General features: G+C 59.8%; 2 protein-coding genes across 7 annotated transcripts in view; one reads left to right on the plus strand and one right to left on the minus strand.

Annotated features, from left to right (window-relative positions):
• FGFR1 (fibroblast growth factor receptor 1) overlaps positions 1 to 15,265 on the plus strand; it is a 28,287-nt gene extending 13,022 nt beyond the window's left edge. For 2 of the 5 annotated variants that reach the window (XM_058859207.1, XM_058859208.1), the window contains 16 exons: positions 931 to 1,194; positions 2,479 to 2,562; positions 2,970 to 3,145; positions 4,908 to 5,031; positions 6,678 to 6,868; positions 8,358 to 8,502; positions 9,804 to 10,006; positions 10,836 to 10,981; positions 11,088 to 11,209; positions 11,316 to 11,426; positions 11,547 to 11,737; positions 11,871 to 11,993; positions 12,117 to 12,187; positions 12,442 to 12,579; positions 12,934 to 13,039; positions 13,126 to 15,265. In XM_058859207.1, the coding sequence (XP_058715190.1) occupies positions 931 to 1,194; positions 2,479 to 2,562; positions 2,970 to 3,145; positions 4,908 to 5,031; positions 6,678 to 6,868; positions 8,358 to 8,502; positions 9,804 to 10,006; positions 10,836 to 10,981; positions 11,088 to 11,209; positions 11,316 to 11,426; positions 11,547 to 11,737; positions 11,871 to 11,993; positions 12,117 to 12,187; positions 12,442 to 12,579; positions 12,934 to 13,039; positions 13,126 to 13,302 (2,372 nt within the window). In that variant the 3' untranslated portion in view covers positions 13,303 to 15,265. The remainder of the gene's footprint in view (positions 1 to 930; positions 1,195 to 2,478; positions 2,563 to 2,969; positions 3,146 to 4,907; positions 5,032 to 6,677; positions 6,869 to 8,357; positions 8,503 to 9,803; positions 10,007 to 10,835; positions 10,982 to 11,087; positions 11,210 to 11,315; positions 11,427 to 11,546; positions 11,738 to 11,870; positions 11,994 to 12,116; positions 12,188 to 12,441; positions 12,580 to 12,933; positions 13,040 to 13,125) is intronic. The other 3 variants (XM_058859209.1, XM_058859210.1, XM_058859211.1) reach the window with 3 other exon arrangements.
• Positions 15,266 to 18,414: 3,149 nt separating this feature from the next.
• Positions 18,415 to 25,068, minus strand: LETM2 (leucine zipper and EF-hand containing transmembrane protein 2). 2 transcript variants are annotated; one of them, XM_058859373.1, is made up of 10 exons: positions 24,763 to 25,068; positions 24,030 to 24,465; positions 23,761 to 23,904; positions 23,394 to 23,528; positions 22,859 to 23,062; positions 21,728 to 21,847; positions 21,248 to 21,358; positions 21,035 to 21,121; positions 20,272 to 20,346; positions 18,415 to 19,691 (listed from the first exon to the last, which is right to left on the minus strand). In XM_058859373.1, exons 1-10 carry the CDS (start codon positions 24,807 to 24,809, stop codon positions 19,641 to 19,643), a joined length of 1,410 nt encoding a protein of 469 aa, XP_058715356.1. In that variant the 5' UTR covers positions 24,810 to 25,068; the 3' UTR covers positions 18,415 to 19,640. The 2 variants fall into 2 exon arrangements, with proteins under 2 accessions (XP_058715356.1, XP_058715357.1); XM_058859374.1 differs by having other exon boundaries at positions 21,035 to 21,117; positions 21,244 to 21,358.
• Positions 25,069 to 25,359: the final 291 nt, after the last annotated feature.

Below are 25,359 nucleotides of genomic sequence, written 5' to 3' on the forward strand. Positions count from 1 at the left end.
GGACCCTTCCTTGGGCTGTGGAATTTGAAGAGGTGATTTGAAACCCAGCATCTTCCCCAAGCCAGGGAGCAGGAAAGCTGCTCTTGCACCGCCCACCATGGAGGACAGGACTTGAGGACAGAGCCCATGACATTTCAGGGCTGGGAGAGATGAGATCATGTCACAGCAGGATGGAGAGGAAGGATCTTTGTGCTGCTCACACAAGTGTCACCTCGGGGAGCCCGGCTCCCCTGCGTGGGAACGCTGCGGATGGGAACGCCGTGGCCAGCACCTGCCTGGCCAGAGCTCCCTGGGCTGACCTCGCTCCCTGCCTGCTGTCCTGCCTCAGCTCAGCCCCAACCCCTGCCCTTTCATCCCTGCAGCGCCCTGCTCTAACCAGGGTGGGGGTCCTGGTGGCATGGGGGCCCTGGCCTGCTTTGCTGGCTGCCCGCTTGTGGTGGTGAGGATGCTGAGACCCCTGCGAGGTGGCAGAGCCGTGCAGGGATTCGGGATGCTTCTGGGAGAGGCTGGATCCTGCCATACAGCAGCACTGAGCTGTCACAGGTTGCCTGTTTCTCCTCCATCCTGCAACCCTTGCCCTGTCACGCTCCATAAGAGCCGAGGAGGGTGAGGCACAGAGCAGGTCCTGCTACGGAGGGAAGCACTTGGTGCTGCTTGGGGTGCTCACAGCCTCTGCCTCTGCCTCTGCTGTGCCCTGCTGCTGCCCCAGGCTCCATCCCCGGGGTGCTGTGCCCTGCTGCTGCCCCAGGCTCCATCCCCGGGATGCTGGGGTCCCCAGTGCCGCAGCGGGAGCATCCCCGCAGCGCATGTTGCCTCATTAACCAGGCCACAGCAGCAGCAGCAGCAGCAGCAGCAGCAGCAGCAGCAGCAGCATGGTTTTTCTTTCCTTTTCTCCTTTTTTTCTCTCCTTCTCTCCCCTAACTCCTCCAGCTCTGGCCAAAGCAAAAATTGAAGTGGAGTCGTACTCAGCCCACCCCGGTGAGCTGCTCCAGCTGCGCTGCCGGCTGCGGGACGACGTCCAGAGCATCAACTGGGTGCGCGATGGCATCCAGCTGGCCGAGAACAACCGCACACGCATCACTGGGGACGAGGTAGAGGTCAGGGACGTGGTGCCCGAGGACTCGGGGCTCTACGCCTGCATGACCAACAGCCCCTCGGGCAGCGAGACCACCTACTTCTCTGTGAACATCTCAGGTTCGTAGCGGCCCCGGCCGTGCAGGGGAGGGGCAGCCGCGGGGCCGGGCTGTGAAACCAAGAGCAGTCTGCCTCTGCACAGCCCTGTACACATCTGTACACATCTGTGCACTTCTGTACACCTCTGCACACCTCTGCACAGCCCTGTACACATCTGTACACTTCTGTACACATCTGCACACCTCTGCACAGCCCTGCACACATCTGTACACTTCTGTACACCTCTGCACAGCCCTGTACACATCTGTACACATCTGTACACTTCTGTACACCTCTGCACAGCCCTGCACACGTCTGTACACATCTGCACACGTCTGCACAGCCCTGCACACCTCTGTACACTTCTGTACACATCTGTACACATCTGCACACCTCTGTACACTTCTGTACACCTCTGCACAGCCCTGCACACATCTGTACACATCTGTACACATCTGTACACATCTGTACACCTCTGCACAGCCCTGCACACATCTGTACACATCTGTACACTTCTGTACACAGCTGTACACCTCTGCACAGCCCTGCACACCTCCATACACTTCTGTACACCTCTGCACAGCCCTGCACACATCTGTACACATCTGTACACTCCTGCACACATCTGTACACATCTGTACACTTCTGTACACATCTGCACAGCCCTGCACACCTCTGTACACCTCTGTACACCTCTGTACACATCTGTACACTCCTGCACACCTCTGTACACTTCTGCACACCCCTGCACACACACTGGCCACACACCGTGAGTTTGGGACCCGCCTGCAGCTTGCAGGTGCCCAGAGGAGTTTCCAGTGTGGTGCTGTGGCTCCCTTGCTGCTGTAGTGCAGGGAGAAACAGCCAGAATTCATCTCACGTTGATCTGAGGGGGCAGGGGGCTGCAGGAGGGGCACAGGCTGGCTGGGAGCCGTGCTCAGCATCGCTGTTGATGGACTGTAAGGCTGGAGAGGGAGGAAGGCTCGAGGTGGGGACGTGTCTGTGCTCTTGGGGTCTTCACTGCCACCCCGAGTGGACACGGGGAGAGGAGCTCTCACCTGTGACAGCGCGTCTCTTCACGATGCCCGTGGCTGCAGGCACGGGATGCTGGGCTCTGCCAGCCCTGGCTGTGCTGGGGATTGTGCAGAGCATTTCCCTGCCCACGTTCCTGCCAGGCATCAGCACCGCCCTGCCCTCCTGCCCCACTGGGCACAGCCCCCAGCAGCCACCCCTGACTCTCCAGGCCTGGCCAGCCACAGGAGTGCACTCCACAGACACTCAGCAGGGCCACTGCTTCTCTTGCAGACGCTCTCCCCTCGGCAGAGGATGATGACGATGAAGATGATTCCTCGTCGGAGGAGAAGGAGGCGGATAACACCAAGCCGAACCGTACGTGCGAGCTGGCTTTGCCCACAGCGCTGCCCCGTGGCCAGGCAGGGGCGGGCTGGGCACCCGTGAGCATCAGGATGGGGCAGGAGCCCAGGGCACCGGGCAGTGGCAGGGCTGCAGTGGGGAGGGCAGGTCTGGGTGCAGGGGGTGCAGCAGCTGGGTCAGAGCACGGGGTTTGCTGCCTTGGGGTCATCAGCTGAGCATCCACCCCACGCAGAAAGGGCTGCTGTGACTCGTGGGCAACGCCCCATGTCCCACACCTGTCCCAGGATCCCTCCCTGCTCCAGCCAGGCTGGGCTGCTGGCTTCTGATTCCTGTCCCAGCCCTGCTCTGGGAATCCTTGGGGTTACTCCAGGAGCAGGAGGCTGCTGGGTTTGGCAGTGCTGAGCCCTCCTTCTGCTCCCCAGAGGCCATCGCTCCCTACTGGACCTATCCCGAGAAGATGGAGAAGAAGCTCCACGCCGTCCCCGCTGCCAAAACAGTGAAATTCAAGTGTCCATCGAGCGGGACACCCAACCCCACACTTCGCTGGCTGAAGAACGGCAAAGAGTTCAAACCTGACCACCGCATCGGGGGCTACAAGGTACAGGGCTGGGGAGCAGCCCCTGGTTCTGTGCACCTCCAGGGCTGGGGAGCAGCCCCTGGCTCTGTGCACCTCCAGGGCTGGGGAGCAGCCCCTGGCTCTGTGCACCCTCCAGGGCTGGGGGACAGCCCCTGGCTCTGCACCCTCCAGGGCTGGGGAGCAGCCCCTGGCTCTGCACCCTCCAGGGCTGGGGAGCAGCCCCTGGCTCTGTGCACCCTCCAGGGCTGGGGAGCAGCCCCTGGCTCTGTGCACCCTCCAGGGCTGGGGAGCAGCCCCTGGCTCTGCACCCTCCAGGGCTGGGGGCTCCTGCGGGGGGAGGACTGGGAAGGGGCTCCAGAGGCACCAAGGCCCATCCAGGCCAGCCCAGCAGGGGCAGATGGGCCCCTCTGCCATTGCTGTTTGGGAGTCACCCTAGGGCAGGGAGCTGCTTCTGGGTCATGTTTGTACCAGCTCAGCCCTGGGGGGGGAGGGGGCTTGTGCTGCAGCCAGCCTGGCTCCACACCTCTGCCTAATCCCCCCAGGCAAGGAGAGGGGTCTGGGCATCCCCAGGGGCCCTGGGCTGCAGGAGCCCCTCTGCTCCCAGCAGTGTTTGGTGGGGGCTGCTCCAGCACGTGGGGTACTCCAGCCCGTGTTTGGGGGCCACACTGGCTCCCTGAGCTGAGGAGGAGCTCGGTGCTGCTTTCCTGGTGCCCACAGCAGAGCCAGGCTGCAGATGCCACTGGGTGGGATGGCAGCTTGGCTTCCCCCTCCTCACAGCTCCAGGGCAGCATCCTTGAGTTCCTTTTCTCCCCAAGGGAGGGGCTGGCCAGAGCTGCTGTCCTGCTGGCAGCAGCTCCAGCTATGAGGCAGCACTGTCCCCTTTTGGCATCTCTGGGTTGTCAGGAGCAGGGCTGCAGCCTGCCTGGGGCTCAGAGCCCTCCGTGTCTGCCAGGAGCCCTGAGAGCCCTGAACCAGCCCGGCTGGGGGGCTCTGGGGCCACCATCACCACTGAGGCACATGCCACGTGTCACAGGCATATCCAGCCGTGGCCCTGCATGCCAGGGCAGCAGCAGGGATCCACGTCACAGCTTCCAGCTCTGTGCTCTGTGTCCTGGGGAGGGACACAGGCTCACCCAGGACCTGGGCTCAGGGGTGGGGAGGAGAGGCGCTGCTGGCAGCACTGTGGCTGCTGGTGACAGCACAGGGCCCTGGGTAGCCAGTGGGGCTGAAATGCAGGACTGTGGAAATAACCAGTTTCCAGCTGGGAGGGAGGAATGCGATCATGAGCAGGGCTCCAGGAGAGCTTGCCATGAGGAGCCCCAGCTGGAGCCAGCAGTGGCAGGGCTGGCTTTTGGAGAGCCTCCTGGTGCCCCGTGGCCAGAGGGACCTGGGCAGTGCTCTCAGCAGAGCCACTGAGACTCCCAGAGGAGCTGCACTGGGGCAGCAGCACAGGGCCAGCTGTCCGTGGGGAGCACTGCAGCGCTGAGCCCCAGGCTCTGGCAGGAGGAACAATGCTGCTCTGTTCCCTCCACACACGTGGGCCAGCAGAGAGGGGTGTCCCCATGCCGCAGGGGAGCTGCCAACATCTGCTGCTCACCACAGTTGGCTCCGTGGCTGGGCTGTCCTGGGACAGCTGGCAGCAATTACAGCCCCTCTGTAGGGAAGGAGAAAGGTGACCTCAAAGAGATTTACGTCCTGCCTGTGCCAGGGGTCAAACCAGCTCTGACACGAGCGGGACCTGGGGGCTCACACATAACCAGCTCTGTCCTCCCCGTGCCCCCAGGTCCGCCAGGCAACCTGGAGCATCATCATGGACTCGGTGGTGCCGTCCGATAAGGGCAACTACACCTGCATTGTGGAGAACAAGTACGGCAGCATCAACCACACCTACCAGCTGGACGTCGTGGGTGAGCAGCACAGCGCTGGGGCTCCACATCCTCATCCCCCTCTGCCTCCCCAGGCAGGAATGGGTGCTGGGCTGTGCTCCCAGGGAAGGGGCTCACCCCCCGTCCCTGCCCGGTGTGCAGCACGGCCGGCAGCAGCCAGCCAGGCGGAAAGTTCACCCCACCCTGTCCTGGGGATTTTTAATTGTGGTGAAGATAATTTCATAGACCAGACAGAAACTTTTTCTAATCGCCTTATTAGCCATAATTCCCAGCTGGGAAGGCTGGTCTGAGCAGTTCCACATGTGGAGCTGCTCTAAATGCCAGTAAATGAACCATTAAAAATGTGATTTAATTTGATTACACTGAGCAAACTGAAGGGAACAGTCAGCGAGGTGAACAAAGGGGTTTGTTAATGCTGACTCACCAGAGTGGCAGCCACTTTGTTAACGGCCAGGGCCCTCCATAGGTTTGTTTGACCTCTGGCCCTGCTCAGTAGGTGCTGATGTCCCTGTCCCCACACCGGGGTTCCACCTGTCCCCCATCCTGGATGCCCTCACCCCATTGCAGGCCAGGTCCTGGGGGACACTAATGTTGCATTGGGTGCATTGGTGCCCGCCTCAGGCAGGGATCCTGGGCATGGAGGGCTGCAGTGCACCCGAGGGTGGGCAGCAGGGCACCCCAAACCCCAGCAGGGTGCCCCAAACCCCGGCAGGGCGCCCCAAACCCCAGCAGGGCACCCCAAACCCCATTGTAAGGTGCCCCAAACCCCAGCAGGGCACCCCAAACCCCAGCAGAGCACCCCAAACCCCATTGTAAGGTGCCCCAAACCCCAGCAGGGTGCCCCAAACCCCAGCAGAGCACCCCAAACTCTAGCAGAGCGCCCCAAACCCCAGCAGGGCACCCCAAACCCCAGCAGAGCGCCCTAAACCCCAGCAGGGTGCCCCAAACCCCAGCAGAGCACTCCAAACCCCAGCAGGGCGCCCCAAACCCCATTGTAAGGTGCCCCAAACCCCAGCAGGGTGCCCCAAACCCCAGCAGGGCACCCCAAAACCCCAGCAGGGCACCCCAAAACCCCATTGTAAGGTGCCCCAAGCCCCGGCAGGGCACCCCAAACTCCAGCAGGGCACCCCAAACCCCAGCAGGGTGCCCCAAACCCCAGCAGGGTGCCCCAAACCCCAGCAGGGCACCCCAAAACCCCATTGTAAGGTGCCCCAAACCACAGCAGAGCACCCCAAACCCCATTGTAAGGTGCCCCAAACCCCGGCAGGGCACCCCAAACCCCATTGTAAGGTGCCCCAAACCCCAGCAGGGTGCCCCAAACCCCATTGTAAGGTGCCCCAAACCCCAGCAGAGCACCCCAAACCCCATTGTAAGGTGCCCCAAACCCCAGCAGGGTGCCCCAAACCCCATTGTAAGGTGCCCCAAACCCCGGCAGGGCACCCCAAACCCCAGCAGAGCACCCCAAACCCCAGCAGGGCACCCCAAACCCCATTGTAAGGTGCCCCAAACCCCAGCAGGGTGCCCCAAACCCCAGTGTAAGGTGCCCCAAACCCCAGCAGGGTGCCCCAAACCCCAGTGTAAGGTGCCCTAAACCCCAGCAGGGTGCCCCAAACCCCAGCAGGGTGCCCCAAACCCCAGTGTAAGGTGCCCCATCTCCGGTCCTGCAGAGCGGTCCCCGCACCGGCCCATCCTGCAGGCAGGGCTGCCTGCCAACAAGACAGTGGCCCTGGGCAGCAACGTGGAGTTTGTCTGCAAGGTCTACAGCGACCCTCAGCCCCACATCCAGTGGCTGAAGCACATTGAGGTGAACGGCAGCAAGATCGGCCCCGACAACCTGCCCTACGTGCAGATCCTGAAGGTAAAGCCACACTCTGGCTGGTGCCAGCCATGGCCCCCAGCTCCCCTGTGCCAGGGGCAGGAGCAGGGCACTGGCAGCCACGTGGATGCGCCAGGAGAGTTACCTGGGGCTGGGCAGCACCGGCCTTGGGGCAGCTGGAGCCCCAGAGCCAGCAGCAGCCTGCTGGGCAGGGAGCAGGGAGCAGGGAGGGCTGTCATGCCACGCTGTGTGCTGGCTCTGCAGCCCCTTGGGAGCCCCAGGGGCACACGGCACAGGGCTGGGCAGGAGCACGGTGCTGGAGCTGGGAGCTGAGCCCTGGATCATCCCAGGGACAGCAGCTCCCGCTGCACCCCTGCAGTGCCGCTCAGCACTGGCCCAGCTGTGGCAGGAGGTCAGACTGGGTGGCCTGTAAAGATCCCTTCCAGCCCGTTCTGTGATTCCATGCAGCCATTCCCAGCTGTGCTCCTGACCTCTGGGAAGCAGGGGGGAGCAGGGTGACACCCCCATTCCTGTCTGCTCCTTCTCCTGCATCCCTGTGTGTGCACCCCATCCCTCCCACCCCGCTGTGGGTGTGGGGGAGCAGCCCCTGGCTGGCAGGGCGCCCTCGGGGCGGTTCCTGAGCACATCCGTGTGACTCCATGTTGTTGGTCTGTTCCAGCACTCGGGGATTAATAGCTCTGATGCGGAGGTGCTGACCCTGTATAATGTGACAGAGGCGGAGAGCGGGGAGTATGTTTGTAAGGTTTCCAATTATATTGGCGAGGCCAACCAGTCTGCGTGGCTCACAGTCACCAGGCCCCTGGCCACAGGTAATCGGAAGAATGCCTGGCGGTGGAAAACAAAACTCTGGGCTCTCTTGTTTCTGCTGTGTTTCTGGTGCAACAACCATGGAAAAACACCCGGCGGGGCCGGCTGGGCGCCGTGCTCTGTGTGTGTGTCCCAGTGTCTCTGCTGTGTGCTGATGTCTCTGTCCTGCTGTCTGTCCTGTGTGCTGCCCTCCCCATCGTGCAGACACCACAGCTGCCCTGCTGGGCCTGGCCCCTGGCTCTGAGGGTGCTGCCATCAGGCCATTCCAGGCACCCCACCTGGCACGGTGCTGCATTCCCTGTCTGCTGCCCTCCTGTCTCCCTCCTCCTGTCACCATCCTCATGTCTCCGTCCTGTCTCTGTCCTCCCGTCCCCATTCTCTCATCTCCGTCCTCGTGTCTCCATCCTCCCATCCCAGCGAGCCAGCCGGCCGGCTCTGCCCGGGCTGATTTCTCCATGCAGCCCATCGCCAGCATGTTGGCATGGGCAGGACACTCCGTTTGGTGAAGGGTTTTAACCGCATCTCCCTCGGTCCACCGGGATGAGTGGTCATCCCGAGGGTCTCTCTAGCAGGTCTGCAGTGGTCTCTGTCTGCTCCCCGGGGGTCTGCCAAATGAGACTGGGCTCTCCCTCCTCTCTGGCCTCCTCCCAGAAGATCTCATGTCGTTTGCTTCTCCGTTTTTTGCTTCCATTTTTCCTTCCAGACGGCTGGCGTTAACACGACAGACAAAGAAATGGAAGTCCTTCACTTAAGGAATGTCTCATTTGAGGATGCTGGGGAGTATACATGTTTGGCGGGTAATTCTATTGGGATCTCCCATCACTCTGCATGGTTGACAGTTCTCGAAGGTATATACTTCTCTTCCTCTCCCTTTCTTCCTTCCTTTCCGATGTATGCATCGTGGTCCGGGAGAGAGCATTTCCCAGCCCCTTGGAGCGGGTCAGCCTGGGCGCTGTGGGGCTGTTCTGCAGCTGGAGCTGCACGGGGCAGCATCCCCAAGCTCTGTGCCCCCTCCACCCCAGCTGGGGTCTGCCCCCGCTCTCTCCCTGGCCCAGGCAATGCATACCTGGGGAACTTAACCAGGGCTGGTTCCACCGGAGCAGGACGGTCCCGCACGGCTGGGCCAGGCCAGGCCAGCGCTGCCTGCTCGGGGACAGCAGGGGAGGTTTGGGGGTGCTGCCAGTGCTGCCCTCCTGCCTGCCAGGGCCTGGCCATGCCCTGTGGTGCAGGGCTGTCGGGGGCTGTGTGTGCTTGCACTCTGGGGATGGCTGCCCGTCCTCCTGATGCTGCTCCTCAGCATCAGTGCGTGGACCAAAGCCTGATAACAGCTGTGGGAAAGTTTTTGGGGTGCTGTGTGGTCGTTTTTGCTTTCCAGCTAAAACTTTCCCAGTTATCAGCCAGTGCTTTGTCAGCCGGGTGTGCTCAGAGGTGGGACAGGAATCTTCAGCTCCCTCTTACACCTCTCTCTGAGGCTCTGCTCTTTGGGGGTGTCAGGCTGGGGGTGCAGAAGGTGAAGTGGCAGCCCCATCCTGCCGGATTCACACGGACTGCAGCACGTGGCTGCAGGCTCTGAGCTGATTGTGGTTCCAATGCCACCTCAGCCACCAAAGCAGGGTCTGTGGGTCCCTTCTCCCCACCAGCTCAGGCTCCCACAGCAGGTCACTGCCACTGGAGTGCCTCTGGCTGCTCTGCTCCAGGCTCTCCCCAGTCATTACCAGTAAGGCCTGGAGCCCCACAGCCCCAGCCACTGCCAGAGCCCCCATTCCATTGCACCGTGCACAGGGCAGCCCAGATTCTGAGGCACCTGCAGCTCCAAAGCATGGGCAGAGCACTTCAGCTGGGACAGAGACCTGTTCCCAGAGGTGCTGCATCCCTGTGGGGTGGCTCAGACCCTGTTCCCCCATTTCATGCCTGTCCCAGTTGACCCCATCCCGCTCTGGGCCGCCTGCAGAGGTGGCGAAGGCATTGCTTGGCCATGGGGATGATGAGCTGGGGCTGCTTGCACTCCTTCCCTGCAGGGGTGGGTGGGCAGCTGCCAGTCCCTGCTGCACCGATGTCCCCATGAGCTTGGGGAGGAGCCGAGGGCTCCCCAGTGCCACTCCCTGGGGCCTGGCAGGTGCTGACAAACACCCTGTTCACGCCAACCCAGCTATTGAAGACACCCCAGCCATGATGACGTCTCCTTTCTACCTGGAGATCATCATCTACTGCATCGGAGCCTTCCTCATCTCCTGCATGGTGGTGACCATCATCATCTACAAGCTGAAGAGCACCACCAAGAAGACAGACTTCAACAGCCAGCTGGCCGTGCACAAGCTGGCCAAGAGCATCCCCCTGCGCAGACAGGTAACAGAAAGTAGAGAGGGGGTTTGTTTGCACCTACTGCCTCTCCTGGAGCCCAGCCTTTCCGAGGGGATGTGGGGGAGGAGGGCTGGCAGGACCCAGGGTGGTCTCACCCTGCTCCATGTGCCACCCGCTGCAGCCTGTGCCCACCGGTGGCAGGGGTGGGACTGTGCAGGCTGTGCCTCCAATGGCAGCAGGGTGAGCAGGGTGGGGGGCTGCACAGCTCCCCTCACCCCCTCCCCAGCGGGGCTCACGAGGAGAACCAGCAGGATTTACAACAGTGTGAGGTTTGAGAGGAGCGTGGTGTGCTCTGAGGAGACGGAGGAGCTCCCAGGCTGTGCGTTTTCGGCTGCAGCACGTTGGAGACTAAATGGAAAAATCCATGAAAGGGAGCAGCAGTGGTGGGCACACAGGCAGGAGGTGGGCAGGGGGCTGCAAGGGGCTGCGGGCAGGGGGCTACAGGGGGCTGTGGGCAGGGGGCTGCGGGCAGGGGGCTGGAGGGGGCTGTGGGCAGGGGGCTGCAGGGGGCTGCGGGCAGGGGTGGGCAGGGGGCTGCAGGCAGGGGGCTGCAGGCAGGGGGCTGCGGGCAGGGGGCTGCAGGCAGGGGGCTGCAGGCAGGGGGCTGCGGGCAGGGGGCTGCAGGCAGGGGGCTGCAGGCAGGGGGCTGCGGGCAGGGGGCTGCAGGCAGGGGGCTGCAGGCAGGGGGCTGCAGGCAGGGGGCTGCAGGCAGGGAGCTGCAGGCAGGGGAGGGTGCGAAGGCTCCCATCACCACCTCCCCTGGGGACAGGCAGCTGCGGGCCCGGGCACTGCGTGAAGGTAACCCACGGTCCCGCTGCAGGTGTCGGCTGACTCCAGCTCCTCCATGAACTCGGGCGTGATGCTGGTGCGGCCCTCGCGCCTCTCCTCCAGCGGCACCCCCATGCTGGCCGGCGTCTCCGAGTATGAGCTGCCCGAGGACCCGCGCTGGGAGCTGCCCCGGGACAGGTGAGCTCCAGCCCTGCGCTCTGCCCCCGCTGGGAGCTGGCTGAGGAGCGTGCTGCTGACGCTGGGACCAACCTGCTGCCCCTGCCTCGGGGTCTTCTCCCACCAGGCTGATCCTGGGCAAGCCTCTGGGAGAAGGGTGCTTCGGCCAGGTGGTGCTGGCAGAAGCCATCGGCCTTGACAAGGACAAGCCCAACCGTGTGACCAAGGTGGCCGTGAAGATGCTGAAGTGTAAGTGGCAGCAAGAAGGCTGGTCCTGGCGTGATGCTGCAGCACTGGCTGGGGTCTGGGGTATGCAACCCGGCCTGGCACCCCCTAACTGCCTTCTCCCCTTCAGCCGATGCCACAGAGAAGGATTTGTCTGACCTCATCTCTGAGATGGAGATGATGAAGATGATTGGCAAGCACAAGAACATCATCAACCTGCTGGGAGCCTGCACGCAGGACGGTGAGGGTGCATGACGGGGAGGAGGTGTCCCCTGTGCCACCCCTCCAGCTGCTGTCCCCTGGAGGGGCTGGCCTGGCACCCTGCTGCGTGTTCCAGCCCCTCACCAGCCCGTCCCCTCAGGACCCCTCTATGTGATCGTGGAATACGCCAGCAAGGGCAACCTGCGGGAGTACCTGCAGGCGCGGCGGCCCCCGGGCATGGAGTACTGCTACAACCCCAGCCGCGTCCCCGAGGAGCAGCTCTCCTTCAAGGACCTGGTCTCCTGTGCCTACCAGGTGGCACGGGGCATGGAGTACCTGGCCTCCAAGAAGGTGAGGAGCTGCCAGGAGGCCGTGGTGGGACCCAGCCCAGCAGCAGGGCCTGGGGCGTGCACCCTCCCCTGCCACCCATCCCATCGTGGGGAACCCTCCGGTGCCGTGGGCTGACAGCCCCGTGCTGGGTCAGTGCATCCACAGGGACCTGGCAGCCAGGAACGTGCTGGTGACAGAGGACAACGTGATGAAGATCGCTGACTTCGGGCTGGCCCGTGACATCCACCACATCGATTACTACAAGAAGACGACGAACGTGAGTGGTGTGCAGGGGGTTCTGAGGGGTGGGGGTGCTCCAGCCTGTGCTGGGAGTGCCCCACGCCTGCAGGGCCCAGGTTCCCTCACAGCCATGGAGACATTGTGGGGTTTTGTGTCTCAGGGTCGCCTGCCAGTGAAGTGGATGGCCCCCGAGGCTCTCTTTGACCGAATCTACACCCACCAGAGTGACGTGTGAGTGGGGCCTGCAGGGGAGATGCATGGATGGTATTTGTCTAAAATTAATGGAATTACAATTGGTGTCGGCCAACCAAACATTTTGAATCCTAATTGTGTTTGGTGCTGGGACTCCAAAGTCCTGCAAAATGAATCAAAGCTGTGGGTGGTTGTTCCTCCCCTCAAACCAGCCTCTAGCTGTACCCAAACTGGGGCCCAGCGGGGTGTCAGCGCCCCAGAGCCGGTGCCCCAGCGTCTGCCTGTGTTCCCAGGTGGTCCTTTGGGGTGCTGCTGTGGGAGATTTTCACGCTGGGTGGGTCACCATACCCTGGTGTGCCCGTTGAAGAGCTCTTCAAGCTGCTGAAGGAAGGTCACAGGATGGACAAGCCCAGCAACTGCACCAACGAGCTGTGAGTGCAGTGCTGGGATGGGCAAGAGGGGTTTGAAGTCTCTGAGTGCCATTGCTAGCCCCAGAACACGGGCTGGGACCTGGAAGGTGACAGGCAGATCCAATAATGAGCATCTCCCTTGACGGGAGGGAATCCCAGGGTGACCCCAGCTCAGGGACCAGCCCAGACTGTGTCCATCCTCCTCCCCAAACATCCCTGGCTCATGAGGGCAGGTGGGACACAGGGGATTACCCTCAGTCCCTGGAGGAGCATCTCTGTTGGCTGTGGCTCCCAGCCTGGGCACAGGGACGTGTGCCTGGTGCTGCCGTGCGTGGGGGTCCCCAGGCTGAGCCCCCCCTGCCCCTGCCCTCACAGGTACATGATGATGAGGGACTGCTGGCACGCCGTCCCTTCCCAGAGACCCACCTTCAAGCAGCTGGTGGAGGACCTGGACAGGATCGTGGCCATGACCTCCAACCAGGTAGGAGAGGTGGTGGCACTGGTGGCACCGGTGTGGCGCTCCCTGGGGCCGCTCCTGAGCCCGTCCCTGGGGTTTGTCCCTGTCAGGAGTACCTGGACCTCTCCATGCCGCTGGATCAGTATTCCCCCGGCTTCCCAGACACCCGCAGCTCCACCTGCTCCTCGGGGGAGGACTCTGTGTTTTCCCACGACCCGCTCCCGGACGAGCCGTGCCTTCCCAAGCTTCCCCCCCAGCACAGCAACGGTGGACTGAAGCGACACTGAGGGTGGCACTGCCAGGGGTGCCACGCTGTGCCACGCTGTGCCGTGCCCGTGGTGGACTGAAGCGACACTGAGGGTGGCACTGCCAGGGGTGCCACGCTGTGCCACGCTGTGCCGTGCCTGTGGTGGACTGAAGTGACACTGAGGGTGGCACTGCCGGGGGTGCCACGCTGTGCCACGCTGTGCCGTGCCCGTGGACGCTGCCTGCACAGCCTGCTCGTGCCGGGCTGTTGCAGAAGGGGTTCAGAGACATCCGTGGCATCTCACGTAACCAAAAGCACCCACGTCCTGCCAGCTTCTCCTGCCTCCTCGTGCCAGCTCTCCACAGCCCACAGGGTTCGGCTTCAGGGTTTTTATGGCATTTCCTCCTTTTGTTTTTAAACCTCTTTTCCATGAATTCTGTGCTTGGGTATTCCCACTTGGCTGAGCTGAAATCCTCTCCCGTGGGCAGTGCGTGGCCAAAGAGCCGGCCAGGCGTGCTGGGGTGGCACATCCTGGTGGGGCACAGGGGCTGGGCTGGGCTGGGCTGGCACACACAGAACCTGCCAGGCCAGGAGCAGCACCTGGATCCTGCAGCTGCACAAGGGGGAGCCTTGGAATTCTGAGAGCCTTGGGGTGCCAGGAGCCTCACTGGGGTGCCAGGAGCCTCACTGGGGTGTCAGGAGCCTCAGTGGGGTGCCAGGAGTCTCACTGGGGTGCCAGGAGCCTCAGTGGGGTGCCAGGAGCCTCAGTGGGGTGCCAGGAGCCTCAGTGGGATGCCAAGAACCTCAGTGGGGTGCCAGGAGCCTCAGTGGGGTGCCAGGAGCCTCAGTGGGGTGTCGGGAGCCTCAGTGGGGTGCCAGGAGCCTCAGTGGGGTGCCAGGAGCCTCTCTGGGGTGCCAGGAGCCTCCGTATGCCCAGAGCCTCGTGGTGTGGGGGTCCCTCTCTGCCCAGTCCTGCAGCCCCCCAGGGCCAGCAGCAGTGGGCTTTGCTGAGCCACACCCGGCACATCTGGTGCAGGAGCCCTGCTCTGCTGAGAGGTGACCAAACCCACCTGTGCTGAACCCAGAGTCCCGTGTACATAACGAAAAATATGTATAAATATGAATATATATTTACATGTCTTTTTAAAAGGGTTGTTACCAGAGATATACCAGTTTGGTAGGAAGGTACTAGTGGCTGGTAGGTATCAGTTGCTATAAAAAAAAAAATTCATATATTTTGCTATTTTTGCTGGTTTTATTTTTTTAAATTATGTTCTAAACCTATTTCAGTTTAGGTCCCTTAATAAGAATTGCTGCTGCTGCTGCTTCAGTTTTATATGGGGTTGTATTAAACAATAATAATAATAATGTGTCGATGCCTTTTGGGAATCTGTTGTCATTGTGTGCCTGGCCCTGCCCTGGCCCTGAGTCCCCCCAGCTCCCTCCGGGGCTGGGGCCGGCCTCGGGTGGGGACAGTGCCCTGGGGAGGGGGCTGCCAGCCCTGCCCGGCCATCCCTGCCCCTGGGGACTTGCAGGGGACGCGGGGCTCGGTGCCAGCCCCGCTGTGCCCCCCGAGCAGCCCCCGCTCCCCGGGCAGTGCCTGCCAGTGCCTTAGCAGGGCAGCAGCCTCCTGCCAGCTCTGCCTGTCCTGCTCCTGCCTGGGCTGTGCTCCAGCCAGCTGGCACCTGGGCAGAGCTGGCATTGCCCTGGGGCCACCTAAAGCCCTCCCTGATCCCTGCCTGGGCTGTGCTCCAGCCAGCTGGCACCTGGGCAGAGCTGGCATTGCCCTGGGGCCACCTAAAGCCCTCCCTGCCTGCCTGGGCTGTGCTCCAGCCAGCTGGCACCTGGGCAGAGCTGGCATTGCCTTGGGGCCACCTAAAGCCCTCCCTCCCTGCCGCTGGTGTCAAGATGCTGGAGCCAGGCCACTGTTACTTGAAAAGTTTATTTTGCCTTTGTATGGAGAAATATTATTTGTTGTAAACTCTTCTGTAATGAATCTGGAATTCTTGTAATTATTAAAGACTTGAACCGCGACGTCGCCAGCCACGGCCCATCCCGGGGGGGCGGTGGGGAGGGGGCTCTGGGTGCTCGAGTTCACCCGAGCAGTGGTTTGGGAAGATGATGCTCGGGGAGTAGCCGTGTTGGCAGCTGGTTTTGTGGGAATTCTGTTCTCCACTGCTCCTGCACTCCCCATAAAAATATTTTAGCACCCTGCACCCCACAGGGCGTGGGCAGTGGTGTGGGAGGTGGCTGACTGTGCATGGAGGGAGAGGCTGAGAGGGGCTGCTGGCCCCTCCAGAGCCCGTAAATGGTTAAGCTGAGGTAGCTGAAGCAGCTGCAGCATCACCGGCCTCCCCGGCCTTTTTAAATGCATCTGCTTGTTGCTATTTCCCGGTGTAAATTAAATCGATCGGCTGCACTCTGCCCACCCCCCGCCCCCTTTAAATTAAGTAGAGCTTTTAATCAAGTGATTTATGTTGAATTTGTGGCCCTGGATTAAACTTGCAGCCCAGGCAGGGGGAGTAGGGCTGGGAGGCTCCATAAATCACTGCTCTCTGCGGGCCCAGCTTGGCGAGGCACAGGGAGAGCTGGAGCTCGTGTTTACATCATCCCAAAGTGCAGCTCTCACCATCTCCTGCTCATTTCCTGGGGTTACCAGGAGGGCAATTAAATATGATAATAAGCAGAGCAGCTGCAGCAGAGCTGCTGGTGCTCATGGCTGGGCTGGGGAGGGGGCACGTGCAGCTGGGTGCCCACTGCGTTCCGTGGGGACAGAGGCGTGCAGGGTCCCTGAGGTGCTGCCCTGGCTGCAGCTCAGCAGAAACCACAGAGGTGATGGCACAGGGCTGCCTGAATGCTGGACCCCAGCAGGAAGATTCAGCTCCTCTCTGCTCTTCATGTGGGCAGTCTGGAGAGGGCCATACCCCAAACCTGATCTCAGCCCCCCACAGACCCCACCTAGCGCTGGGGGGACCCCCAGGACCAGAGCACCCCCCAGCTGGGACCCTCCAGCATTGCCCAGCACCGAGATCTCTGCTTAGGAGGGAGATGGGACAGGGTCCCATGGGAAATGGCTCCAGAACACAGCAGATCTAAAGGTGCTGTCCCCAGGAGCCCCTGAGCAGGTGGGGTGTGTTGGGCATCAGTGACTGCCTGGTGCTTGGCCTACAGCACGTTTGGCTCTCACAGCATCCTTTGTCTTCTCCGCTCCTTGGGTTCCTCGTTCTCTCCTTTTAAAGCCCTGGGACTGTGCAGGGCCGGGACAATCTCCTGGCCCCAGCCCAGGACAATCTCCTGGCCCCAGCCCAGGACGTGGCTGCTGTGCCTGCGCTGAGCTGGGCTCTGCCCCCTGCTCCCGTGCCGTTCCACCTTGGTGCAGGATGCCACGGTCTGGAGCACAGCTCAGCACAAGTGTGGGGAGCAATCCCCCCCAGCCTGGGGTCCATGGCTGCCCACAGCCCCCTCTGTGCCCTGAGTCCCCCCAGCTGTGGGGTCAGCAGGACTCTGGGCTCCAGCCCCCCACAGCTGAGCAGAGCCAGAGCCAGATGTGTGCAGCTGCAGCTGGGGCACCAGGCTCCCCAAACCCTGGCTGTCCTGGGCCCTGCCCCACACCACGAGGAGAAGCAGGATGGACAGCAGGATGCACAGCAGGATGGACAGCATGACGGGCAGTGGGATGGGGACACCTCAGGGACGTTGCCACCTGCACCCCATCCCGCTCCATGGAGGTTTGACAATGGAGCCCTTGTCCCACATGGCTTCAGCTGGGATAAAGCTCCATCTCCTTTGTTACACGTTTATAGCAGAGGCAGGAGGGCTGCAGGAATGTGGTGCTGGGATCCGGGAGCTGTAAATCCCAGCCTTTGTTGTGCTTGGGCCGCACTAAATCACCGCTTTTCCCTCTGAATACTGATCTCCTCCAAAAGTGCTGAGCGGGGCAATTTTCCCCAGCAGCTTTCTGGGGAAGAGGCTGACGCAAGGCCAGGGCTGGCACAGGAGCAGCATCCAGCAGAAATCCCCAACTCCCGGGCAAGGCCCAACACCCGGCTCCAGGCTGGAGCAGCGAGAGCGAGAGGGTGCCCTGGGGAGGGATAAACAGCAGAGGAGCCGCTTCTCCAGGCTGAGGGGAGACTGGAAGGTGTTTGGCACCGGCGTGGCTGGAAAAGCTCTCCCCACGCCAAAGCACACACAGCCCTGGATCTCTGCAGCGTTTCATTTGCCCAGGGTTGCAGAACAGAATCCCGTGATTTATGGGGCTCCACGGGGGTCGTTTCCTTCCCTGTCTCGGAAGGTCATGGAGGATTGCTGCCTCTCTCCTCTGGGTGCCTGCAGGCTCCTGGGGAGGTGCCCGGGGTCCCAGGCAGGGTGAGACTCGCTGCAGCAGCACTGACCCGTGAGGCTGGGGAAGAAGGGGATTTCTCATCTGGAAATGGGTTTGTTCAGAGGTGTGTAAGGGACAGGGAGCACCTCGGGCTCATCCCCCTCTGCCTGCTCCAGGGCCCGGCTCCCCTGGCAGGAGGGAGGCTTCGCTTCAGGCTGAGCAGGGGTCACCACGGGGCACCCAAGGAAGAGCGAGTCCAGTCCCAGCTTCCAGATCTTTCTGAACTGGAACCACAGGAGGCAGCTGGACACACCAGCCCTGCACACACCCCAGGGTGACGCAGTCGTGGTGCTGCAGGGCTGGAGGACAGGGACATGGGAGGAACCAGAACCCACCCAGAGCCCAGCCACGGCAGGGCAGTGCCCAGGTGATGTCCGGGCTCCTCGCCAGCCCCTCTTCCCTCTCCATCTGTGAAAGCTCTCAGCAGAGGAATGTGCTGCTCCCTCGGCAGCCGGCGCTGGCTGCTTCTGCCTTCCTCCCGCCCAGGCCAGCCGCCAGCCTCCTCCTCTCCCTCCAGGGAGCAGGGGCTGCGGGGCAGCGGCGCTGGGAGCCGCCACAGCTCGCTGCTCGGAGGGAGCAGGATGCTCCGGGCTGCTGCAGGCAAACGAAGGAGCCGTTCATTACCCGAACATTTCACCCCAAACCTCCCGGGGTGCCAGAGGCTGCCAGGAGGAATTCAGCCGGGGTTGGGAGCAGGAGCAGTCACAGGCTGGAACAGCAGGCAGGAGGAAATGCCTTCCCTCATTACGGCGCTAAGAGGCAGCAGCGACACCACAGCAAAGGTGCTATTTTATTGAAATAACATTTGCTCCCATTTATTAGACACAGATCCGGCACTGTGGACGGGCTGGATGCACAAGGAGAGGTTCAGGTACAGAGCTAAGGACATAGAACCCCTGACAGCTGACTGTGAGGCTGTAGGAGCCTGAAGCCTCAGGTTTAAAGTGCTGCTCACACCTGACCTTGGAGAACTGACTTTCAGTCGGGTTGTTCTAAAGGCTGTCTGACCTCTGGAAGAGACATGTCATTCCTACTTAGCACCAAATCTAATTTTACAGTAAGTATAAATATACATATTTAAAATCCATAATGTGAGTAATTTCTCAGCATTTACAAAGGACAGAGTAAAAAAATTAACAAATGCTAAAAACAGCTTTTCAGTATCCTCTGAGTCTGGCAAAAACTGAGTCACCACTGGAGCATGTGAGGAGTCACTTTGCAAAGTATGGAGAGCGCTTGGAGTGTATTCTGAGCCTGGTAAGGATTAACCACACTTGGGAAAGCTGTGCAGGTCCCAGGCTGCTCCCTCACACGACCCAGAGGGATCCTGAAAGTGCAAATCTGATTTTGTCACAGTGTGTGGCACCTGCACAGCTCTCGCTGGGGAAGCCAACATCCACAGGTGCAGGCTGTTCCTGTCACTGCTCTGCTCCTGTCCAGCAAGGTCTGAAGTCCTTCTGATCAGTTCTATCACTGCTCCCTCCTTCCCTGGGTTACCCTCCTCAGTAAAACTGTGGCTACGTGGTCCTTGTGGGCTGGTCACTGGTTAAAACACCCTCATCAGGACCAGGAGCCTGAGGTGCAACACTCAGGACAAGCTGCTGGCCCTGGGTGCGTGGGGATATTTCTGCAGAGGGTTTCACACTGCAGAATGAGCTTTGCTGGACCCCCAGGCCAGTTTGTTCTGTGCACAGGCCATTCTGACATGAAAAGCTGCCTTTGCTAAGCACAAACACCTGCTCAGGAACAGCACAGACAGCAGCACCATTATTAACATATTTACGCCATAAGTTAAAAGTAGCAGGGTGAGGATCCAGCACAGAAGAGACATCTGGGGCCATCCAGACAGCAGTGGCCTAGCTGCTAACAAGCCTGGGACAGAGAGAGAGCCCTTAGGGCTACTGCCTTGTTGTGTAGAGCAGGCTCCTGGGAAATCCCTGCTCCCTTGGCAGGAGGTGTGGAGATGGAAGCTGCTTCCTCCCAGTGCTGGCTCCAGGTTAGGCTCCGTTGGCACCGGCCTTGCTGCTCTGGGATGCTTCCATTTTGGTCTAGGGGCAAAAGAAAAGGGCAGGTTTTAGGCAGTACAAATATTTCTTGAAATTCAGAATCTTTTCTGAAGGTGTCTTCCCATTTAGCATGGGAAGCTGCTCTGGAGAGTAACAGCTGATGAGGAGCAAAGTTCTGAAAGTTTAAGGTGATAGGAGTCTGGACTCCCAAACTTGCCTTAAGCAGCATCCCTGGTGTACACATAAGCACCTAAACTGAAATCAAATATTCACAGAAAGAAAATGGGCAAAACAAACACAATCACTGCAGAAGTATTTTTACAGATATGAGGTGGCTCTTAACACCCTGAGGACTCCAAGGAAGGCTGGTCTGTCCCAGTGGCCCAAGGCAGATTATTAAGGAAGAGGACAAGGATTCAGTAATTCCCCCAGTTTGACTGCTCTCTGTCATGGGTGCTATTTCTGTACTGAATAGCCCCCAGTGCAGTTCTCATCCAGTTCCTCCAGCTGCTCCTTGAACTCAGCGTTCACAGCATCCTGCACTATGAACTTCCACGGTTTGGCTGCAAACTGTGTGAAGAACAATCTCTTTTGGGAAGTCTAAGAACTCTGACAAACTTACCTCTCGTGGGGGAGGCTTCACTGATGCTTCTGAGAATGGCAATTTCTCTGTTGGCTGGGACACAAATTCTTCACTCTTTCAGGAAAAAGCAGCTGTAAGTCACAGAACCCTCTTGGAAAGGACTAAACCCCCCAGCCCCTTCTCCCTTCTGACTCCCTTCAGGCTGCTCCCTGCTCACTCTGTGAAAGCTGTGCTGGCATTTCCATTGTTTCCCCAGCACAATTTAACTATGTGGAAATATTTCTGGAAGTTGATACAATATTCTTTGATTCCTGCTGCTGCTTTTATCAGCTGGGACTAATCTAAGGAATTCACTGCAGCGTGATGCTGAGAACCATATGCTCTTGGCTTTCTTACTCTAGATATTTTGGCTCATTTTGTCCTGGACAACTGAACCCAAATTGAGTAGGAGGGCTAAAAACAAGTCCTCTTTAGCTGGCTTCTCTGAGCTGACTGTACCTGGGCTGAGGCCTGAAGCCATTCAGATCGAGTCCTCCCTGGCTGGGAGCCAGTAGTGTGGCACTGAATAACCAGCTGCTCCCAGCAACAGGACCACTTGTGCCACAGCAGATCCCTGTGGATTCCCTTGCCTCTTCAATAAGAACATACAACTGTGGGGCTCTTGAGGGGGGAAACATAAACACAGTGCAAGAACAGACACTGCTCGTGCTCTGTGCCATGGTGTCAAACACTGGTTTTGTCCAGCTTCAATTCCCAACGATTTCAGCACATGTTTTCCTGCTTACAGACTGTTATTTCTAACCTTTCTTCCCTGTACAACAGGGGCAGGATCCAGGAGGGTCTCCTGACCTTCAAGCATGGATGTCATCACTCCAGCAGCTTCACCTGTCTGCAGAAGAACACAGAGTCAAAACTTCAGTCCACTTGTAGGATCAAGATTCCCGTCACAGTCCTTCATTTTTATAATGTGTAATGGTTGAGCTATTAACCTAAAAGTTTTATTCAAACAACTTGCCTTGTTCTGTGGAATGGGAACAGATTGTGGCTTTACATCTATTAAGTACAAGGCACGGGAAAGCAGGAGAAGAGAAGAAGGAACGTTCTCCTTTAAATGCAGATCCAGCCACTGTTGGAAGGAAACAGGAGGAAAAGTTGCTTCACATTGGCTCTGTGTGGGTATTTGTTAATACAACACTCTTTGTCCTTAAAGCAATCTTGAGCTTGGATAACACAGTCATAAGTTACCATAATGAGAAGAAATGGGTTTGAAGAGTTGGAATACCCCCCACTTCACCTTGTTTCTATCTGGCCCCAGTTCTATGCCTAGGACATAATCTGGACCCTTTATGCCTTAGAGCTGAGCTCTGCAAGTGAGGATCCAGCTTGAAACTCATGCATGAATTCTCAGGAAGCTGTGCCTGCTGTACCTGATCACTGCCTGGAATCTGTCCCCTGAGGAACCCAGCCACAGCAGCCCAGTCCAGGGCACACTCACCTGCCCAAGCTGCTCCTTCAGCTGCTCCTCAGTGAGCCCCAGTGACCGCATCCCTCTGGCCCTGCAGGCGCTCTGCAGCTCTGACACGTTCAGGCCACTGACCCCCTCCTTGGCAATCATCTGAAACGAACAGCAGCATTCCCACACAGGCACAGGAGAAGCCAAGACCCTGCTGCACCTGAACAGACTTCTGGAGGCCTCCAGTCCAATCTCCTGTGCAAAATTGCTCAGCATTTTCCACCTGTGCTTTAAGCCTCTTTAGGGATGGGGATTTCACAGCCTCCAGACAGCCTGTTCCACTGTTTACCCACTCACTGATTTTCATTTTGTTTCTTATCAAGTTGAAATTCCCCTTGCTGCAACTTCTGGCAATTACCTCTGGCTGTTCCTCCACTCTGCACGTGTTAGTCTGGTTCCATTTTCCAAATAACCCCACTGCACATCAAGGAACATCTCTTTTTGATAAGTCAGCATGACCCCAAAACAAAATGTTCTACTGACAGTATCTGCAGTGCAAATAGTGCAAAGACTGCAAGGGTGTGGGGAGATGAACCCTCATTCTGTTTTCTTCTGGAATCTCTCACGGGGAGGATGTGTCTCCCATCAGTATCAGACCCCTGCTGTGAGGGTGTGTGGGCAGGGACACGAGTCTGGTGCAAGCACCACGCAGTTCCTGCATGCTCCTGCAGACCCCCCATGCAGTTCCTGCATGCTCCTGCAGACCCCCCATGCAGTTCCTGCGTGCTCCTGCAGACCCCCCATGCAGTTCCTGTGTGCTCCTGCAGACCCCCCATGCAGTTCCTGCATGCTCCTGCAGACCCACCACAGCTCCCATGTGCTCCTGCAGACCCACCATGCAGTTCCTGCATGCTCCTGCAGACCCCCCATGCAGTTCCTGCATGCTCCTGCAGACCCACCACAGCTCCCATGTGCTCCTGCAGACCCACCATGCAGTTCCTGCATGCTCCTGCAGACCCCCCATGCAGTTCCTGCATGCTCCTGCAGACCCACCATAGCTCCCATGTGCTCCTGCAGACCCACCATGCAGTTCCTGCATGCTCCTGCAGACCCCCCATGCAGTTCCTGCGTGCTCCTGCAGAAGGAACTATGCAGAAGGAACTGCAGACCCACCTCGTCGTCAGCCTTGATGCTGCGCAGCCGGAGCAGCAGCTGGAAGCGCAGCAGGTTGTTGGTGCCGATGGGCTGCAGCTCCAGCAGCTTGCACAGAGCCACGAGCTGGGGCCGCTCCAGGTGCTCCAGGGTCAGCTCATCCTCGAAGAGCTTGGAGAAGCGCACGAGCTCCTGCGTGCTGGGCTGGTGGCCGCTGTGACGGATCTGAAGGAAGGCACAGACGCAAACCTGAGCGGGATCACCGCCTTGGAATCTCCTCCCCCCTTCCCCTTCCTCCCACTCCTCCCTCTCTGACAGAGACAGGATGACACAGTTAAAAGTCCAAGTGAAACTGGAAGTTTCACAGGGTGAAAGATACTCCCTTGCAGGATGGGAATTGCAGTGAGCAGGGTCAGCAGGGAGGCACCCAGGGAACAGCTCCACACTGCCAGATGTTTCCACAATCCTGGTACAAATCCCGTGTTCTCTGCCCAAACCAGCAGCACTAAGGGTGTGTCTGTGCCATGGCTGCCATCCCCAGCACGGCCAGTCCCACCTCATGCATGTAAGAGGAGAATTGTTTCCCTTGTCCTGTGTCTGCTTTGTTCCTTTTGGCCATCTCTGTAATGGTCTCCCGCAGAAACTTGGCTAACTCCAGCTTCGCATTTAACTTCTTCTTCTGCTTTTCTTCCTTCATTTGGGAAATACAAAATTATAAATTAGAAAATGCAACGTAGGAAATGGAATTGCTGTGCACATTCCTTCTGATCCCTGTCTACAGCCTTCCAACTGTCCCACTCAGCTCAGGAACAAACTGGGTGAGGCTGATCCTCACTTGCAGCAGCAGCAGGCAGGGAACAGCAGCCCTGCACAGATGTTCTGAGGAGCTATGGACACTCCACAGCCTCAGAAAGGACACAAACCTTTTTTGACTCCGTCTCAAATGTCGAGGGCAGCATTTCAGGGAAGAGCTTCAGGAACACAGGCAACAGAAACTCCATGAAGGGGACAATTACAAACACCAGGAAGGGAACCAGACGGAAGAGATCGGCACAAGTTCTCAGCAGCTGCAGGGAGAAGAGCACAGCAGAAACTGCCCCAGAGGTTATCACTCAGACAGACACACAAAACGTGTCCAAAGAAGGGGTTAAGCCTCTACTACATCACTTTATCCAGGTGTTGTGGCACTCACCCTTCGCCTCTCCCTCCTGGTGAGCACCTGCCCGTGGAGCAGCCTCCACACCATCCTGGCAGCCACCTTGGTGTCAGTCCAGAGCAGGTGGAAGCCATTGTAGTAATGCTTCAGCTCATCCACAGCTTTCTGTCGCAAGGACTTTTTTCCGGCAGGAGCCTCTGTGATCTGCTTTGTCAGGATTTTAGCGGGTTTGGCTCCCTGGTTCCCAGGGTTTTGGTGGGGCAGGGATTCACCCGGGAGCTGCTGCCAGGAGCTGCTGGAGGTGTGCAAGGTGTGGGCAGGGGAGTGGGGCAGGGCAGCGCCCAGGCAGGCACGGCGTGGCCAGGGGTGGCTTTTTGAAGTGCAGGTGAACTGGGAATCCACCAGATGGACAAGAGCGATAGCTGGCGAGCACAGAGGGCTGGAATGTGCCAGGAGATGCGAGCCCCTGAAACTGGAGAGTTGTTTCGGTAAGAACAGAGCAGTGAGGCCAAAGTGCATCACACCCCAGCGAACCTTTTCAGCGCCAAATCAACCTCCTAAAATTGGTTTTGCGGCTAAAATCCTGATCCTTCAGCACCGGCTGAAATACTGAGAGCCCGTCCTGTGCTAGCAGCCCATCTCTTGCGGGAGGAGCTCGGTAGCGTCTCTCGGGAGTGGTTTTACCGGGGAACGGGATAAAGCTGCAAACATCCCCGGGGGTTCAGGGCCAGCCCGGGGCGGAGCAGAGCCCGGGGCACCGGGGGCTCACCTGGCCCTGGCCGCGGCCAGGAGCGCCTTACAGCCGCACGCAGCCATGGCTGGGACCTCACCCCCGGCAGCGGCGGGGGGCGGCGGCGGCTCCGGGGGGCGCCGGGGGCCGCCGAGGCCCAGCGGGAGCCATCCCCGGGCCGCACCGCAGGTTCCCACGGGTCCCCGGCTGAGCCGACCGAGATGCGCTGTCCCCTCCGGTCCCTGTGCTGGTGCCAAGCCCGGTGATGCCGCTCCCGGTCCCGGTCCCTCTGATCGTGCTCCCGGTCACGATCCCGGTTCCGCTCACCGCCGGTCGCCCTCCCACCCGTCCCGTCGTGCCCCGCGCGAGCCGCTCTCACCCGTCTCCTCTCTGTGGTATCTGCGCCGTGACGTCACCGCGCCGCGCCTCCTTGACGTTAGCCAATCAGGCGTCAGAATCCCGGCCCTCCTGGAGGTCCGCCCAATGGGAGCGGAGTGGGGCGGGGCCTGACCCGAGGAGCCCTCGGGAAAAGCCGCTGATTGGGTGCGAGAACAGCGGCGGCGCGCAGGCGGTGACGTCACGTGCGGGTGCGTGATGCCATCGCGAGAAGGGGGAGTTGCGCATGACGTAATGTGC

The sequence above is a fragment of the Poecile atricapillus genome, chromosome 29 (assembly GCF_030490865.1).
Source record: "Poecile atricapillus isolate bPoeAtr1 chromosome 29, bPoeAtr1.hap1, whole genome shotgun sequence".
NCBI classification, from domain to species: Eukaryota; Metazoa; Chordata; class Aves; order Passeriformes; family Paridae; genus Poecile; species Poecile atricapillus.